This window comes from Apium graveolens, chromosome 4, assembly GCF_009905375.1.
Source record: "Apium graveolens cultivar Ventura chromosome 4, ASM990537v1, whole genome shotgun sequence".
In the NCBI taxonomy this organism is placed as follows: domain Eukaryota; kingdom Viridiplantae; phylum Streptophyta; class Magnoliopsida; order Apiales; family Apiaceae; genus Apium; species Apium graveolens.
This window is the reverse complement of record NC_133650.1, coordinates 214,958,113-214,978,441: the sequence shown is the minus strand read 5'-3', so window position 1 is coordinate 214,978,441 and position 20,329 is coordinate 214,958,113. Positions and strand designations below refer to the sequence as shown.

The window sequence follows — 20,329 nt, the reverse complement described above, 5'->3', positions numbered from 1 at the left end:
GCACAGAGGCCAGTTTCAGATGATGAGGAGGAAGCAGCTAAGGAAGGGGATCAGGAATCTCTGATCTCACAAGACAAGGAATTTGCTCCAGTCACTTCTTCTCCATCAACTCCATCTCAGGAACCTGTATCTGACAAGGCTAATTCACCTTCTATATCTCTTGTTGATCCAGGCACAAGTGCTGAAATTGATATTCAGAACTTGGTTGTGCCTGACATACTTTTCTTAGAAGCTCCAACAGCAAATAATCCTTCCACAACACCTGTTACTGATGCTGTTCAAACTTCTGAGTTATCACTAACACCTTCTCTGCATCAAGATGATGATCAGATTTTAGGTGAGCATCAGGATATGGCTGTTGATCAGAACTTAGTATCAGATCAGCAATTAGAGGATGTTGAAGCCTCCATTGCTACTCATACAGTTGTCTTATCAGAAGATACTGATTCTTTAAGTTCTGATGCTGCAAATGTTGGAGATACTGGTGAAGCTGCTACAACTGTAGATGCTGATGCAGCAGGTCCTTCAGGACATACTCCTCCACTGACTCTTCCTAAGTCTGAACTGCTAAAGGAGTTTGTTATCAGGGATACACCAGTACCTTGGAGTGAAACTCCTGCAGGTCAGGAGTGGACTAAGGAATGGAACTCAGTTTCATGTGTTCCAAATGCTTTACATCTTGCTGAGCACTTGACTAAAGCTAATGAAATGTTATATTCTGATGATTTTAAAATCCAGCTTAGAGTCACTGCATTGAGTACTAAACATCTACAAGGTCTTCATTCCAACACTCATGCAGAGCTACACAAGATTCAGGAGAACTTTATTAAACAGGAACAAGTTTGGAAACTTGATAAGAAAAAGTTCTTCCAACCTACCATTGACAGGGTTGCTTATATTGAGAAAACTCAAGAGAAGCAACAAGCTCAGATTGATCAAATTCTGACAAATCAAGCTTCTCAGCAATCGCAACTTACTGAAATCCAGACCTCAGTGGAACTACTTATCTCTCTTTTATTACCTGCTGATGCCAAAAAGGGGGAGAAGGTAATTAAGTCCAAATGCAAAACCAACAAGTCACTGCAAGGAAAGGATGATGGAAAAGATGACCAAGGAAACTCTGGAATGGGTAGTGGTCATAGTCAAGGTAGAAGGTTTACATCAAGACAAGCTAGTCACAGAACAAGTTCTGATACTGGGAAAAGAATAAGTTCTGCTGCTGGTAAAAGGATAAGTTCTGATGAACTTCTAGATCTTGATGAGGAAATGTCAAGACAGTTATTTCTTCAAGAAAATCCAGGGATGGACTTGGAAAGTTTAAAGGAAGAAGAAGCCAGACTTAAATCAGAGAAAGTCACATCTAAATCTGAAGCTTTTGGTAAAAAGTTACTTCCAAAACCTAAAGGCATTGTGATCAAAGAAAGGATACATACTGAAGAAACTTTGGCTAGATCACAACCACAGATAGATCCAAGATCCAAAGGTAAAGAAAAGGTTGGTGAACCTATCAAGCCTTATGTACCTCCTGAGGAAGAAGAAATTACTGATGGAAAAGATAATCTTGCTCTGACTTCAAGAAAAGTTCTTAAAACAACCTCTGACATGGCTCAAGTTGTTCAGAGTCAAGAAATTGTAAGTTCTGATATTCAGAAGAAGCAAGTAACCTCTGACAGTGCTCAAGTTAACTTGATATCAGAAAATAAATCTAAAACACTCCTACCAGGATTCACTAAAGCAAAACAGACTCAATCTTTGAAGACTACTTCAAGTGGTTTTGAAGCAAGAGTAGTTACTGGAAAGGAAGCTAGAGATAAAACTGGATTGGGAAGTGCTGATGAAAGAAGAGTACACAACACTACCGATGATCCAACTTCCTTGAGTGAACCAGGTATTGGAGCAACTCCTGAGAGATTGAATCAACTAGAATCTGTACAGATGGTTTACCATACCTACTTGAAAGAATACATCATGTTGTATTTCATGACAGATGGTAGGGTTTATCATATAAGACAAAATGCCATTCCGTTGAAGTATTTTGAAGAATTGGAGCATGTATTGTTCTTACTTCAAGTGGATGACAGAATAACAGAGACTGCTGCAAACTACTTAAAGGAACAGATTCAGAGACAGAAAAGACTTTATTCTGTTAAGTCTGACAGCAGATATGTTCCAAAGTACAGAAATCACAATGGTGATATTGTTGATATGAAGCCTAATACTGCACAGATCAGAACATATCTTGGTATTAAGGGGCTTGAATTCAATCTAGAGTCTAATAAAGCTTATGTCATAAGACTAGATCGGGAGTTGAGAAAGCAAAGATTAATGATCTCAGAGCTGCAATATTTCAAACTGGTGAAGATACTGCAGAGCTTAAAGATGTCAAACGGAGAATGATTGATGAACTCAGATATGCTGAGAAATGTTTGTTGAAGAATTATCTTAGAACAACTCCTGACATCAGAGAGATCAGAAAATGATGAAGCCAAGTCGAAGATCTACAACTGCTTAAATTCTGATATTTATACAGATTGAAGTTGTTATCAGAAGTTGAATTGGTAAAAACTTTAAGGACTGTAAGTTGTAGTTATCTTGTCTATTTCTCATGCATTTGTACTTAATGTTTTTGACATCATCAAATATCTGTTAAACTTGTATATTTTGTTAATTTACAAGTTGGGGGAGATTGTTAGATATATTTGATAATGTCATGGCTAATATGTTTTATGTTTAGATTTCAGATCTTATTTGAACAGAACAAATCAGTACTTAACTGATCAGTACTTATACTGGAAGTCAGAACTTAAGGGATATCAGTACTTATGTTATCAGGAGATAGATATCAGAACTTAAGTGCTGAAGGACGATCAGATAAGGACAGTAGCTGATTAAAGTTAAGAAGATCAAGATAAACATAAGAAGAGATATGCATGAAGAAGGAATTCCGTGAAGAATGGAATACTTGGAATAGAAGATATCTGATTGATATATTTTAGGAAGCAGAATTATATTCCATATCAATTAGCGAATATCTTGTAACTGTGTAGTATATAAACACAGACATAGGGTTTACACTATAAGTGTTATTATTATCGAGAATATTATTTAATATAACTCTAGCAGCTCTCGTGATATTTTGTTCATCACTGAGAGATAACAGTTCCAGATTGTAACAGAGTTTATTGTTTAAATAAAGTTTGTTTTCTGTTACATAAGTTCTTGAAGTTTGATTTGATTGTAATAAACACTGTATTCACCCCCTCTACAGTGAAAGTGTGACCTAACAACTTGAATCACACGATTTGATGCTGTAATCAGTGAGAAATCACGACTTGATTCTTCGACCCGAGCCTGTTCTTCCCGACCCGATTTCAGAGAATTTTTGGTAATTTTGCAGATTTTAATTATTAATTATAATTAATTAAATAAAAATTAGGCTATTTATAGTAGTAAAAATAATACTCCTAATTAAAATTAAGGGGCTAATTATACATTAAATAAAAATATTGGGCCCTAATTTTTATAATTTTTTAGTATTAAAATTTAATTTATAAATATTTTATATATGCAATATATATGCCAAAAATCCCCAAAAATTGTGAATAATGCAAAAATGCAAAGAAATAATATAAATGAAAGTCCTATAATTTTATAAAAATAAAAATGTGATTTTTGTGGGGTTTTTGACACCCAATGGGGCCCGGAAAAATCATTTTTCGCAAAACGAGAAAATTTATAAATTATCTAGATGTTCAGAACAAGGCGATTGTAAAAGCCATTTGATGAAAAATAAGGCCCATTATTTTATTTCAAATACTGGCTTTAAAATCATCATTTGGGTCATTAAAAGTTTGAAATAAAACCTATAAATGCATAATAAAATATCTGAAAAATACCTTAAAATACAGAAATGATATGGAATACACGTATCACGTAACAATTAGGGTTTATCAGATAATCACCCATAAATGACACATTAATTCACATATTTTATTATAATCATGATATAATATAAACGTAAAGTTCCCAGTCGTTACATCCTTCCCCCTTAAAAGGATTATGTCCTCAGAATCTTCTATGAAAACAAATGAGGGTATTTCTCTAATATTTCACTTTCGAGTTCCCAGGTTGATTCTTCAACCACAGGATTTCTCCACAACACTCGCACTAAATATACAGACTTATTTCTCAACACTTTCTCTCGCCGATCTAAAATTCTTACCGGTTGTTCTATAAAAGACAAATCAGGTTGGATTTCTATCGGCTCATACTCGATTACATGCCTAGAATCAGGATTATATCGCTTAATCATGGACACGTGAAACACATTGTGAATATACTGCATATGAGGCGGTAAAGCTAATTCGTATGCAACTTTTCCCACTTTCTTCAAAATTTCAAACGGTCCAACGTAACGTGGTTTCAATTTACCCTTATTGCTAAATCTGGTTAATCCTTTCCATGGCGATATTTTGAGTAGTACGTTTTCTCTTTCCTGATAGTCTATATCTTTCCTGGCTTGATCTGCATATTTGTGTTGCCTGTTTTGCGCTGCATCGAGTCGTTTTCGAATGAGTTCAATCTTTTCTTTCATCTGTTGAATTAGTTCTGGACCCAAAATTTTGCGTTCTCCAACTTCATCCCAATATACTGGTGATCTGTATTTCCTCCCGTACAATGCTTTATACGGTGGCATTCCAATGCTGGCGTGATAACTGTTATTATAAGAAAATTCCACTAGGGGTAGATGTTCATCCCAACTGCCTTCAAAATCGATTGCACAAACTCGTAGCATGTCTTCAATCGTTTAGATAGTTCTTTCACTTTGCCCGTCGGTTTGCGGATGATAAGCGGTACTCATGTTCAATTTAGTTCCAAGACATTCTTGAAATTGTCTCCAAAATCTTGAGTTGAAACGAGGATCTCGATCAGACACGATAGATACTGGAACTCCATGTCGCATCACAATTTCTTTGAGATATATGTGCACTAGCTCGTCGAGTGAAAATCTTTCATTGATTGGTAGAAAATGTGCCGACTTCGTGAGTCTGTCAATGATTACCTATATCACATTATGATTTGCCTTTGTCCTTGGTAGTCCTACCACAAAATCCATCGCTAGATGTTCCCATTTCCATTCTGGAATGTCTAATGGTTGCAATAATCCACTCGGACGTTGATGTTCCGCTTTAACTCGCTGGAATGTGTAGCACTTACTTATCCATTCAGCTATTTCCTTCTTCATGTTCGGCCACCAGAAGTTTTCTTTCAGATCACGATACATTTTTGTACTTCCTGGATGAATGGAATACTTCGAATTGTGCGCATCTCGCATTATTTCTTCTTTTAATTCTACTACGTTAGGGATCCAGATTCTCGACGCAAAGCGTAAAATTCCTTCATTATCTTTCTGAGTTGTGATTTCTTCTCCCGTCAGGTCGTCATCTTGACTCATCACTTCATTTTGACAGCAGCGAATCTTTTCTAACAATTCCGGTTGGAAAGTCATAGTGTAGATAGCTTCTGCAGATTCATTGGGAATACGAATCTCAATTTCCAATTTGTCAAATTCCTTGATTAAGTCTTCACACGAAGTTAACCGATTCAATCTTTCTTTCCTGCTCAGCGCATCTGCTACAACATTTGCTTTCCCTGTATGATAACTAATCGTGACTTCGTAATCCTTTATCAATTCCAGCCATCGACGTTGTCGCATGTTCAGCTCCTTTTGCGTAAAGATATACTTTAGACTTTTATGATCTGTGTAAATTTCACATTTTTCACCGTAGAGATAATGTCTCCAAAGCTTCAACGCAAATACGATCGCTACCAATTCCAGATCATGAGTGGGATATTTTTGTTCATGAGGTTTAAGTTGTCTCGAAGCATATGCGATGACGTTACCGTGCTGCATCAGTACACATCCTAACCCGCGATACGAAGCATCGCTGAAAATGACGAAATTTCCTAGCTCGTCTGACAATACAAGTACTGGTGCGGTTACTAACCGATTTTTCAGCTCTTGAAAACTTTCTTCACACTTATCACTCCATTAAAATTTTTCACTTTTTCGAGTTAACTTGGTCAGCGGCGTTGCTATTTTCACAAAATCTTTGACAAACCTTCGATAATATCCTGCCAATCCCAAGAAACTTCGAACTTCTGTCGGCGTCCTTGGTCATTCCCAATTTAACATAGCTTCAATCTTCGCTGGATCGACTTGGATGCCTTCTCTACTGATAATATGCCCTAGAAATTGTACTTCTCTTAACCAGAATTCACATTTCGAAATTTTTGGTTATAGTTGCTCTTTCCTCAGAATTTCCAAAGTTATTCTCAAGTGTTCTGCATGCTCTTCTTCTGACTTGGAGTAAATCAAGATGTCATCAATGAATACAATCACGCATTTATCCAAATATTTCTTGAATACTCTGTTCATCAAATCCATGAATGCTGCTGGCGCGTTTGTCAGACCGAATGCCATTACCAAAAACTCGTAATGCCCATATCTTGTACGAAACGCAGTCTTTGGAATATCTTCAGCTTTAATCTTCAATTGATGATAGCCTGATCGGAAATCTATCTTTGAAAACCATGCTGCTCCTTTTAGCTGATCGAACAAATCGTCGATTCTCGGTAAGGGATACTTGTTCTTGATAGTGAGTTTATTCAATTCCCTATAGTCAATGCATAATCGCATGATGCCGTCCTTCTTCTTCACAAATAACACCGGTGCACCCCATGGGGATACACTAGGTCGTATGATGCCTCGGTCTAGAAGATCTTGCAGTTGCGTTGACAATTCCTTCATTTCGACTGGAGCCATCCGATATGGAGCTTTCGAAACTGGTTCTGTACCTGGTGCTAGATCAATTGTGAACTCAATTTCTCGATCTGGTGGTAACCCTGGAAGCTCGTCTGGAAAGACGTCTGGAAACTCGCACACAATTGGAATGTCTTCTATTCTAGGACTTCCTCTTTCAGTATCTAACACGTAAGCTATGTATGCCTCACATCCTTGTCGAAGCAATCGTTTAGTCTGTATCACAGTAAGAAATTTCTTCTGCTGTTTTTCGCCTTTGAATATTACTGTTGCATTCTCCGCAGTTCGCAATTTGACTCTCTTATTCGCGCAATCTATCTGAGCGTTATGACATGCTAACCAATCCATTCCCAAGATAATATTGAATTCTCCTAGCTTAAAAGGAATTAAATCTACCGAAAAATTATGTCCGGCTATTTCTATATCACACGCAGGACATACTCGATCTACCGGAACTTGGTCATCATTCGCTAATTTTATAATTAACGTTTCGCCCAACCATTCGATTTCACAATGTAACTTACCAAGAAATTCTTCAGAAACAAATGAACGAGTAGCTCTAGAATCAATTAATACTTTTGAAATTACAGAATTTACCAAAAGTGTATCTGCAATAACACTCGGACTCTGCACCGCTTCTTTCATGGTCATGTTAAAAGTTCTTGCTTTGGGTTGATTAGGCGGCGGCGGAGGTAATGCTAACATTCTCGGAACACTGGCTGCCATAGCTGATCCTTTGCAATTTCTGGCGATATGCCCTTTCTTTCCACACTGGAAACAAGTCATCTCTGCTGTTCTACCTGTTGGACATTCGTTAGAATAATGCCATTTCTGCTTACACCGATAACACGTTACATCCCTTTTGATACATACACCAGTATGCTTTCGATTACATGTCTTGCAGTACGGCACTGGAACTCTGACCATTCCCTGCTGACTGGAGGTTTGGAAACGATTACCTTCCTTCTATGAACCTTGTCCTATCCTTTTAAAATTCAAATTTGCCCGGGCTTGGAATCCCGGCTTTCTGCTGGAGCGATCTTGGAAACTTCCCTGTCCCTTGTCTTGCTGAGATCTTTCACTTTCCCCTTCTATAATCAAAGCTTTCTGAACTACGGCGGTATACGTCGTTAATTCGAAAACTGCAACTTGGCCACGAATCCATGGTCGTAATCCTTCTTGAAACCTTTGAACTAGTTTTTCTATAGTGTCAACCTGTTCTGGAACAAACCTAGCCAACTCAGTAAATTTGGCTTCATATTCTGCCACAGACATATTTCCCTGCTTCAGTTCTAGAAAATTAATCTGCATTTGATTCTTCACATAGCGAGGAAAATGCTTTTCTAAAAACAACTCTTTAATCCCATGCAATAACTTCTTCACCCTCTAAGGCCTTTTTAGATTTCCACCAATAATTCGCCTCTCCTTTCAACAAGTAACTAGCAAAATCAGTCTTCTGGACCTCACCTACCTTCACTAGTGCGAACGCTTTCTCTACTTCTTTTAACCAGGTGGTAGCTTTAATAGGATCAGTAGTCCCTTCAAACTCTGGAGGTTTAACTGAATGAAACTGCTTAAAAGTAACAACAGGTAATACTGGTGATAATTGAAGCTCAGGACGAGGTGGCTGTTGTAACATTTGTTGTTGTATCTGCTGTTGCTGATGCTGCATCTGCTGCTGCATCATTACCATCTGTTGTTGCATCAGATGGAACATTTGGTTCATGGTCTCATTAGTCTGATTTTCAGAATTGCTGTTAGAGGTCTCAGCCCTAGTCTTTCTTTTTGGTGCCATCTTCTTCTGATAATAAAACAGGTGATATTTATTTAACAGTTTAATAAACAATCGACAATATGTATGGAAAACAATTTATCATGTATTCATAACATGGTTTATTTAAAGAAAACAATTGCTGAGTGTACAGACCGGAAATGTAAACAGTTAAATAAAATAATTGTTTTTTTTTAACAGGAATTATAATATGAAAAACTGTAAAGTGAAAGTAAATGCTATAAAACTGTAAAGACTGAAATTTAAATAAAAGAATTTGAAAAAGTTCATCTTATATATATGTGACACCAGCTTCAGGTGTAAATGCTTGATACAAAAAGTCTCGGGCTACTGGTCATCACTACGGCTACAAGTCACACTATCGCTACAAGTTAAACTACTACTACAAGTTAAACTACTGATACACACATACACACTACTCACTAGGTTATACTATGCTGCCTCTATACACACATGCACTCTGGAGTCACCGTCTCAAACCCTCTCAGAATCCAGGCGGAATACGCCTAAGCTCCTCTCTAAGTGCCTGGACCAAAGTCTGTGCCAAGCGAAAAACCCTGTAGAACTCTACAAAAGAAGGAGGTCCATCATGAGTCAAATCATCCAGCTCCCAAGTAGCACTCATCAATACTGACTGTAATCGCTGTCTCATATAATAATCCGGCTGTAGGGCCGCTAACGGTCCTCTGTCCCTCTGATCAAACAGATGCATAATCTCCCGACACTGTGCCCGCCAATACTCCACATCATCCCTCATAACTCTATACTCATGGTATGGTACCATATGCGGCTGAGCAACCTAACCTACTGACTCCTGAGAAGGAACCCTCGGAATACCTGCACCCTGCTGGGGTAAACCTAACTGTAGATCCACATCATGCTCTCCCATCCCCTCTACTGGAATCATCTGAACTATGTCCGGCTCTGGGGCATGCACTGGTATGGGAGGTAACAATGGTGGTGGTGGTAACTCCTGCTCAATACCTAGTATAAACTGGTGCTCCATAGGTAAAGGAACCATCGGCTCGAAGAACTCAAATGGATCAAACATCTCTATGGGGTCATGCACTATCCCCTGTACTGGTGGTACCGGCTCCTGTGGCAATGGTGGTGGAGGTGGTAGAGGAGGAAATATATGCTCAGATACTGGAGGTATGGCTGGTGCTACTGGCCCAGTGACTGTCCTCTCGGAAGATGCAAAATAACCAGAAGATGCCATCTGATAATATACCAAAGAAAAGAAAAGGTCATTAACAATCCTAAGATTATTTCCCTATTCTAATCTGACCTAAATCCTAACACTATTCATCCTAATTTGACTATCCCTATCTTATGTGATCTCCTTATCCTATCTAAATCCTAATGTTCTTGTTTTCAGGGACCAAACCTACAGCTCTGATGCCAAACCTATAACGCCCTCCAGACCCGGGGTATAAGTCTGGGGGTTACTAGCTAATCACCAAACCTGTACAATTTGATTAACAATTAATAAAGAAATGAAATTAAACCCCTTTAACACTAACCAGGATCTTTTTAGGTTGAAGTATGAAAACAAGAACCACTAACTACTTTTATTACAAACCAACATTCAAAGTCTCACAAACTCTCTTTATTACAAACCATTGTATAATTCATTTTAAGCTAAGTTCAACTTTTATTCAAACACACACACCTACTATCTATCAACACTCCACCTGCTCGGGCAACTCAAAGCTTTCTTCCTGGATTGGGATCAACACATTGGGTATAAGAGGATCCCGAGGCTTGACTCGCTTCTTTACCACTCGAGTCCTGATTGGTTTCATATTCCTTCTTAACTGAAAACAATAAGGTGAATAACAACAAAAGGGGTGAGCCAAAAGTTTCTCAACAAGTCCACAAACATATAAACAGTGTTAAAGCATTTTAAATGAATCCGCCATCCCAGGTATATCTGCCAAGATATAACCTCACAAGAATAGAAAGAAGGCCATTACTGGCGAGTACAAATAAACTAAACTGGACACAAGTTCGCATCTATATTCTGCTGATCAGTCAGAATATAATGCAGATCCATATCTTAGTATATAGATCCAGTCGGGTACCCAGGCACTACGACCCACGTCGAGGCACAAGTCATCCCGGTCCTCAGGATTAAGACACACTAAATCCCAAAATATCCTTATCCAGTCCATCGCTTAGCAACCGGGACAATCGGTATGCTTTGATATATTCCAAACACTAGAATATATCATGTGTTACCAACAGAATATGAATCAAGAATCCAAAGAAACGGAGAAATCAAGAATTGAAATGAAATATGAACAAAGGAATAGGGATTGTATATTAGTGATCAAGAACAATAATCAAGAGAATGTAAATGTGATAAATATGTGAATCAATATCACTATTCCGAAAGTATAATAGAGGAAAAACTTGCCTTCTGCGTGACTTACTGCAATTGAATCACTTATGTCTATCACCTTGGACTATTACCGACTCAACTGGCCTGGCTGGCTTAGCTTCTGTTGGCAAAACAGACTGGTTAAGTCACGTCGTACTTCATTTGCATCTTGAATCGACTTCAAACTGATCCTAACATCTACCCATGCGCTTATGACTGACTCATGTATTACATATAAGCAAGTAAGACTCGATTAACCACGTAATACACATAAGAACATAAGCACATAATCATTTTTATGGTTAACATAATTTTTAAAACCAAAATCACTCGCTGATCGCTCAACTGATCGTTATCTGACTCGTTTCCCATTTTTCCGGAATTTTTCGGACTCGTCTCGGCACGTAACTTGACTGATAATCAAACAAGTCACAAAATTAACTAACTTCTAAAAAAAATTAAGCTTTGATATTATTTTTAATGAAAAGGATTCATTTTTCTGAGTTAACAGGCTTTCGTTTCACGCAAAACGGACTAACGGTTGAATTATTGTTAATTAAATACTGATAATTCCATTTATTAATCATTATAAATAATTATTACTAATTTTTAAAACCCAAAAATAATTTTTAAATCATTATTTAAGAAAATCAGAATTAAAAATAATTTTTCTATAATTTTTGAAATTAAAATAAATTTATTATGATTTATTGAAAATTATTTCATTAATTATCGAAATAATTAATCACTTTTAAGTAATTAATAAGTAATAAATAAATAATAAATAATTAAGAAAATAATTCAATCTGATTTTTAGAAAATAATTCAGAATTATTTATAATATAAATTAATTAATTAAATAATTAATTAATCAATTTACAAAATAAATAAAACTGATTTTTAAAATTAATAAAAATAAAAAGTAAAAATAATTTCCAGAAACATATGTCAGAAAACAGACATCTGACAAGGTGGATCAAAACCGGGTTCTGGAAACGGGTCAACCGGGTTGGATTCCGGGTCTGTGAAGAACACCACCGGAATCTGGGTTTAAACCCAGAATCCGGCGACTTCACCGGACTCCGGCGAGTCCAATTCCTGACCAAACGGACACCGTTTGGTTCCGTTTTTGATCCCAAAACATCCCAAACTACTTCCCCAATCTGTTTCAGGCCAAAATCGACCAGAAACATCCCTGGATATCATTCTCCGATCAAAATCATCAAGAACTCCGGCCAAAAATCCAAATCACTCATTTGTACATAACATCAAACGTTATATAGTGCAAAATGAAGCTAAGAACATATACAATCAAAGCCCTAACATTATAAGAACCAAATATTCACAGAAATCATCGAGTTGTGTTTTGAAAATTCGACCTAAACCCTAGAAATCGTGAATCATTATCCAAGCATCGTTTGTTCAATTAAACACCATGAATCGACTGTAAATCATCTAACAAAGCTATATCAATCATCAAAACATCACAATAACCCCAGAATCAAAAAGCCCTAATTCGAACATAAACCCTAGAAATCAAAAATCAAAAACGATGCAATAAAACGTGAAATTGATGCAAGAAACAGAAAGAACGGATCAAAACCTTCGATTTGAGTACTTGAATCACACGATTTGATGCTGTAATCAGTGAGAAATCACGACTTGATTCTTCGACCCGAACCTGTTCTTCCCGACCCGATTTCAGAGAATTTTTGGTAATTTTGCAGATTTTAATGATTAATTATAATTAATTAAATAAAAATTAGGCTATTTATAGTAGTAAAAATAATACTCCTAATTAAAATTAAGGGGCTAATTATACATTAAATAAAAATATTGGGCCCTAATTTTTATAATTTTTGAGTATTAAAATTTAATTTATAAATATTTTATATATGCAATATATATGCCAAAAATTCCCAAAAATTGTGAATAATGCAAAAATGCAAAGAAGTAATATAAATGAAAGTCCTATAATTTTATAAAAATAAAAATGTGTTATATATTTGAATGACTTTTAACCTTACAACTTACCCCATTAATTCTCACACCCTTTGGCTTTTCATTTTACACCCTTTGGCTTTTCATGCTACTTGTAACCTACAAACTCTAGCCCTATATAAACCATTGTAAGATATGTGATTGATATATGAAATGAAAATCTTCTCTATTCTCTTAGTAATTTTGTTCTTGTAATGCTCTCTATATAATATATTCTATATTAGTTTGTAATACGTTATCAGCACGAAAGCTAATAAGATCTGTGGGTGCACCAGAAGGAGAAGTTGGTTTACGAGTTTACACGAGTTTCTTGTCAACACAAGTACTAGTACTAGCTGGGTGATCATTACTTCTTGTCTCTACAAAAGGTATGCCCATGTTTTAATTGTTAAATGAATATATTACCGCAGGCATGATTGCATGTTAGTAAAACTAGATCCATAACATGCTAGTCTATTCTTTTAGTTCATATTTGTCATGTTCACGTATTACACTTTGCGGGTGGTTAAATATATAAGTGGATGCCTGTATAATATTCTGTACTAATCATTTATGCTAATTGCTTGACCTTATTTTCATGCCTGCTTAGTTGAACATTTGCGTAAGTAAAATTAAAATCACTTCACTTGTTTTCTGCTTCATGAATTATTTGTATTAGTTCTTATGTTATCCCTTGCAAATTACTTAAGTGGCTTGATATTTTTATGCTATAATCTGAATGTTGTACAAATTTAGGGAGATTTGCACTTTGCACGAATAGTTAAAAACTAAAAGCTAGGCTATGCCTTGTCTCCTGCAGCTTTTATAATCTATTTCCGTGACTAAGAGTTGATGTAGCAGTAATTTATATTTGTTTTACTTGTGCATGCGTGTTAATAATTGTCATGTTAACTAAGATGGGTTGTTATCAATGAATAGCATATATTTTAGTCTCTGAGACTTAACTAAAATCATGTTCTATTAAACTTGTTGATTAAATGCATCATTATGTGTAATATATTATATTTGTTTAAGTGAGTATATTTGATAAGTGATAATCTGTTTCTTTCGCAAATTATTTGTTATCTTGTCATAAAAAATTATCGCATTGCATTATATTTATGTGCATAAATATTGATGTTGATTCGAGTTTTGTTTATTTTTAGTGAAAATGTCGAATCTTACGAAACTTGAGTTTAACGCACTTGATGTCACCGGCAAAAATTATTTGACATGGATTCTTGATGCTGAAATCCATCTTAGTGCAATGGGTCTCGGTGACACCATAAAAGAGGGAAATAAGACCTCTGAACAAGACAAGGCAAAGGCCATGATATTTCTTCGCCATCACCTTGATGAAGGCTTGAAAACTGAATATCTGACTATTAAAGATCCATCAACTCTTTGGAAAGATCTCAAAGAAAGATATGATCACCAGAAAACGGTGATACTTCCTAAAGCTCGCTATGATTGGCTACACTTGCGATTGCAAGATTATAAAAGTGTGAGCGAGTATAACTCTGCCATGTTCAAAATTACATCTCAATTGAAATTATGTGGTGAGAATATCACCGATAAAGATATGTTGGAGAAAACATATTCCACTTTCCATGCCAATAATATGCTCTTGCAATAACAATATCGTGAACGTGGATTCACGAAATATTCTGAGCTTATTTCTGTGTTGCTTCTTGCTGAACAAAATAATGAACTTTTGCTGAAAAATCATCAAGCACGTCCCACTGGCTCAACACCATTCCCTGAAGTGAATGCGGTGACTAATAATGAATATAGAGATAATAAATCATTTGGACGTGGACGTGGACGTGGGCATGGATATGGACGTGGACGTGGGCGTGCCCGTGGTCATGGATTTTGGCGTGGTCGAGGCCGAAATCAACAAAATTGCCCCCACTTTAAAAGGAAGCCTTACTATCAAAAACAGAAAACAAATGAGGAGAAACCCGAGGGAAGTACGATGGTTAAAAAGGGTGAAAGTACTTGTAGCCGTTGTGGAATGAAAGGTCATTGGAGAAGTACATGTCGTACCTCCAAGCACTTTGCTGACCTATATCAAGCATCTTTGAAAAATGTTGAAACTAATTTCACCGAACAGAATGATCCTTTGGGGATTGCTCATCTTGAAGCACATCTTGGAAGTGATGGCCAAGTTGATCCTTCGGCCTTTACTCACATGGAAGTTGGTGATTTCTTTGAAGATGTCGATGTGAATATGCCTAAATTTGGTGGTGATGAGCCTAAGAATAATTAAGAAAGGCCTTACTTGCTTGTTCAACATTTTCCTTATTTATTTTGGATTGTTAGTACTTAATTTTTGAACTATGATAATCATCCTTATCAGTTGCTTATGTAATTTTCTTTAATGAAGTACTTGAGATGTTTTACCTCTACTTCTAATTTTATTTTATTTTTCGTGAAGAAATATGGCCAGCAACCTCTCATCATGTGCTATAAAAGATGAGGAATCTTTTTGTTTGGCAGATAGTGCAACCACACATACAATTTTAAAAGATCAAAAATATTTTTCGCATCTAACATTAGCCAAAGCTAATGTAAATACAATATCGGGTGCATCAAATATAATTGAAGGCTCCGGAAGAGCAAGTATAGTGCTACCTAATGGTACATGTTTGTTGATTGAAAATGCACTATTCTCCACCCGATCAAAAAGAAATCTTTTGAGTTTTAAAGATATACGCCACAATGGCTATCATATTGAGACAACAAATGAACTTGAAAGTGAATATTTGTGTATCACGACTACTATCTCAGGGAGGAAACAAGTGATAGAAAAACTCCCATCATATAATTCTGGATTATATTATACTTTCATAAATCCAGTTGAGTCACACATGACTATTAATACAAGATCTGTTGACCCGACAAATTTTATTATATGGCATGATCGTTTAGGCCATCCGGGTTCAACAATGATGCGAAGAATTATTGAAAATTCAAATGGACATCCACTCAAAAACAAAATTGTTCCATTGTCCAAAGATTTTTCATGTGTTGCTTGTTTTGAAGGAAAATTGATAACAAAACCATCCCTTGTGAAAGTTGCAATCGAATGCCCAAAATTTTTGGAGCGAATTCAAGGAGATATATGTGGACCAATTACCCCATCTAGTGGGCCATTTCAGTACTTTATGGTACTCATTGATGCATCAACAAGATGGTCACATGTTAGTTTATTGTCCACTCGTAATGTTGCTTTTGCACGACTCCTTGCTCAAATAATTCGATTACGAGCACAATTTCCTGATTATAATATAAAGAAAATACGATTGGACAATTCAGGAGAATTTACATCCCAATCTTTTAAAGATTATTGTATGTCTATTGGGATTGAAGTGGAGCATTCTGTTGCCCACACACACACTCAAAATGGTCTTGCCGAGTTTTTGATTAAAAGGCTACAACTAATTGCGAGACCATTACTTATGAGAACAAATTTACCAACTACTGCCTGGGGACATGCAATATTACATGCGGCTTCTTTAGTTCGGTTAAGACCGACTTCTTATCATAAATATTCCCCACTGCAACTGGTAAATGGTCAAGAACCAAATATCTCTCACTTGAAAATTTTTGGGTGTGCTGTTTATGTTCCAATATCCCCTCCCCAACGAACAAAAATGGGACCCCAAAGAAGATTAGGGGTATATATTGGATTTGATTCTCCCTCAATTATTAAATATTTGGAGCCCAAGACTGGTGATTTATTCACGGCAAGATTTGCCGATTGTCAATTTGATGAGACAATTTTTCCTGCATTAGGGGGAGATAAGACAAAATTTGAAAAAGAAAAGCAAGAAATTTTGTGGAATGCAGTGTCCCTGTCTTATTATGATCCTCGTACAAATCAATGTGAACTTGAAGTTCAAAAGATTATCCACCTACAAGAAGTCACAAATAGATTGCCTGATGCATTTACTGATGTCAAAAATGTGACAAAGTCACATATACCAGCTGTTAATGTTCCTTGTAAGATTAAACTTCCTGAAGAAGATAATAAAATCATGCTAGCAAATGAGTCTAAAGCACGCCAGAAGCGTGGAAGACCTATTGGATCCAAGGATAAAACTCCAAGAAAAACAAGGAGACTTGATAATAAAGCTGGAACATCAAATGACATCGTAGAATTGATGATCACTGAAGAAACGTCTTCCAAAGATGATCAAACACCTGAAATTGTTGACAATGAAGAGATCTCGATAAATTATGTCATTTCAGGAAAGAGGTGGAATAGAAAAGAAATTGTCATGGATGATATATTTTCATATACAGCTGCACTTGACATTTCTGAGGAAATCGAGGATCATGAACCTAGATCGATCTATGAATGTAAAAGAAGAAATGATTGGCCAAAATGGAAAGAAGCTATTGAAGCTGAACTGAAATCACTTGAAAAACGCCAAGTTTTTGGACCTATTGTCCAAACACCTGCAGGTATAAAACCCGTCGGATATAGATGGGTATTTGTGCGTAAAAGAAATGAGAAAAATGAAATTGTGAGATACAAGGCACGCCTTGTTGCTCAAGGTTTCTCACAAAGACCGGGAATCGATTACGAAGAAACTTATTCCCCGGTAATGGATGCAACAACATTCAGATTTATAATAAGTTTATCAATTCTAGAAGGGCTCCGAATGAATTTAATGGATGTTATAACTGCCTACTTGTATGGATCACTCGATAGTGACATTTACATGAAAATCCCTGATGGGTTAAAAATGCCTGAAGCATATAGTTCAAGACCCCGAGAGATTTACTCAATTAAATTACAGAGATCATTATACGGATTGAAATAGTCGGGTCGTATGTGGTACAATCGTCTCAGTGAATATCTTTTGAAAGATGGATATACCAATAATGTAATATGTCCATGTGTTTTTATTAAAAGGACAAAATTGGGGTTTACTATCATTGCAGTATATGTTGATGATTTAAACATCATTGGAACCCCAGATGAACTTAATGAGACGATTGAATATTTGAAAAAGGAGTTTGAAATGAAGGACTTGGGTAAAACAAAACTCTGCCTTGGTTTTCAAGTTGAACATTTATCTACTGGAATCTTTGTCCACCAGTCTTCGTATATTGAAAAGATTCTTAAACGGTTTATTATGGATAAGGCATATCCTGTGAGTACACCCATGGTTGTACGATCATTAGAAAAGAATAAGGATCCATTCCGCCCAAGAGAAAAGGGAGAAGAACTTCTTGGTCCTGAAGTACCATATCTTAGTGCCATTGGTGCACTAATGTATCTTGCCAATTATACACGTCCTGGTACTGCATTTTCTGTCAACCTTTTTGCAAGACATAGTTCTGCTCCAACTCGAAGACATTGGACTGGTGTGAAACAAATATTTAGATATCTTCGAGGAACAATGGATATGGGTTTATTTTATTCTAAAGACTCAAAAGTGGAATTAGTTGGCTATGCAGATGCAGGATATCGGTCTGATCCACACAAAGGAAGATCACAAACAGGTTATGTATTCACATATGGTGATACCGCAATATCTTGGCGGTCTACAAAGCAGACTCTTGCAGCAACTTCTTCGAATCATGCTGAGTTATTGGCGCTACATGAATCTAGTCGAGAATGTGTTTGGCTAAGGTCTTTGGTCCATCATATTCGAGAATCATGCGGTCTGTTAGTCAATAAAGGAAGCCCTACTATTTTATTTGAAGATAATGAAGCATGCATAACTCAGACTCGAGAAGGTTACATTAAAGGTGATAGGACAAAGCACATCGATCCAAAGTTCTTCTTTACCCATGAACTTCAACAAAGGGGGGGGAAATTGATGTTTGTCAGATTCGATCATGTGAAAATCCAGCAGACTTGTTCACAAAAGCACTTCCTACATCTTCCTTCGAGAAGCTGGTACACAAGATTGGGATGCGTAAATTTCGAGATCTATGCTGATTTTCATAGTCGTGTTAAAATGAGGGGGAGATATAATGCACTCTTTATTACACGTGTAACACATGTACTCTTTTTCCTTCACTAGGGTTTTTCCCACAGGGTTTTTCCTAGTAAGGTTTTAATGAGGCATGTTGTTTATACGAGTCATTCAAGGGGGAGTGTTATATATTTGAATGACTTTTAACCTTACAACTTACCCCATTAATTCTCACACCCTTTGGCTTTTCATTTTACACCCTTTGGCTTTTCATGCTACTTGTAACCTACAAACTCTAGCCCTATATAAACCATTGTAAGATATGTGATTGATATATGAAATGAAAATCTTCTCTATTCTCTTAGTAATTTTGTTCTTGTAATGCTCTCTATATAATATATTCTATATTAGTTTGTAATAAAATGTGATTTTTGTGGGGTTTTTGACACCCAATGGGGCCCGAAAAAATCATTTTTCGTAAAACGAGAAAATTTATAAATTATCTAGATGTTCAGAACAAGGCGATTGTAAAAGCCATTTGATGAAAAATAAGCCCATTATTTTATTTCAAATAATGGCTTTAAAATCATCGTTTGGGTCATAAAACGTTTGAAATAAAACCTATAAATGCATAATAAAATATCTGAAAAATACCTTAAAATACAGAAATGACATGGAATACACGTATCACGTAACAGTTAGGGTTTATCAGATAATCACCCATAAATGACACATTAATTCACATATTTTATTATAATCATGATATAATATAAACGTAAAGTTCCCAGTCGTTACACATACTCCCCTTCAAGATACTCTAAAGTATCTAATAATACTAGTATAATTAAGAGAAGCTTACCAATCTTCAATATATTATGTGTTCATTTAAAAGGAAAAAAATTATTTAACAATAAAATTTGAATTTAAATACACCTAGTTGTACATCAATATGGACTCATACAAAGTGTTCATCAAAAATATCTATATTTTTAATTATGTGTTTTAATCATGTGTTTGTGGGTTCGATCATCTAAATCTGATAAGTACATTAGGAAAAGCCAACAAAACAAGAACGGCTACCACAATTGGAACGGAAACAAACATAAAAACACTTGCAAAAAACATGTGTAGGTAGGTGCGCGTTCAAACATCCAAGTAGAAAATATGGATTAACTGATCTTTAGGTCGCACTGAATTAAGGTGCACCATGCTCCTCCTAACCACGACCCATACTTTCACAACAATGGCCAACTTCATTGAACTTGAGCCTTAATTATAATTGTCTTTGGCACTATTACTTCCCAAAACTCATTCCAACTATCACAATGTAATAGATAGATCAATGATGAGATCAAAGAAATTTACACACAACCTCCATTTAGGACCCAGAACTAGAACTATAATACGAAGAC

The 20,329-nt window shown here is 36.1% G+C and overlaps 1 protein-coding gene across 1 annotated transcript; it reads left to right on the top strand.

The window, feature by feature from the left end:
• Positions 1-14,149: 14,149 nt before the first annotated feature.
• On the top strand, positions 14,150-15,250 carry LOC141719358 (uncharacterized). Its single transcript, XM_074521731.1, has 2 exons — positions 14,150-14,537; positions 14,712-15,250. The coding sequence occupies exons 1-2, from the start codon at positions 14,150-14,152 to the stop codon at positions 15,248-15,250; spliced, it is 927 nt and encodes a 308-aa protein (XP_074377832.1).
• The last annotated feature ends 5,079 nt before the right edge of the window (positions 15,251-20,329 follow it).

Coding starts and splice junctions, on each gene's coding strand:
- LOC141719358 (XM_074521731.1), top strand. CDS start 14,150: ATGTCGAATCTTACGAAACTTGAGTTTAACGCACTTGATGTCACCGGC. Junction 14,538..14,711: donor ATCTCAATTGAAATTATGTG/GTGAGAATATCA, acceptor AAAATCATCAAG/CACGTCCCACTGGCTCAACA.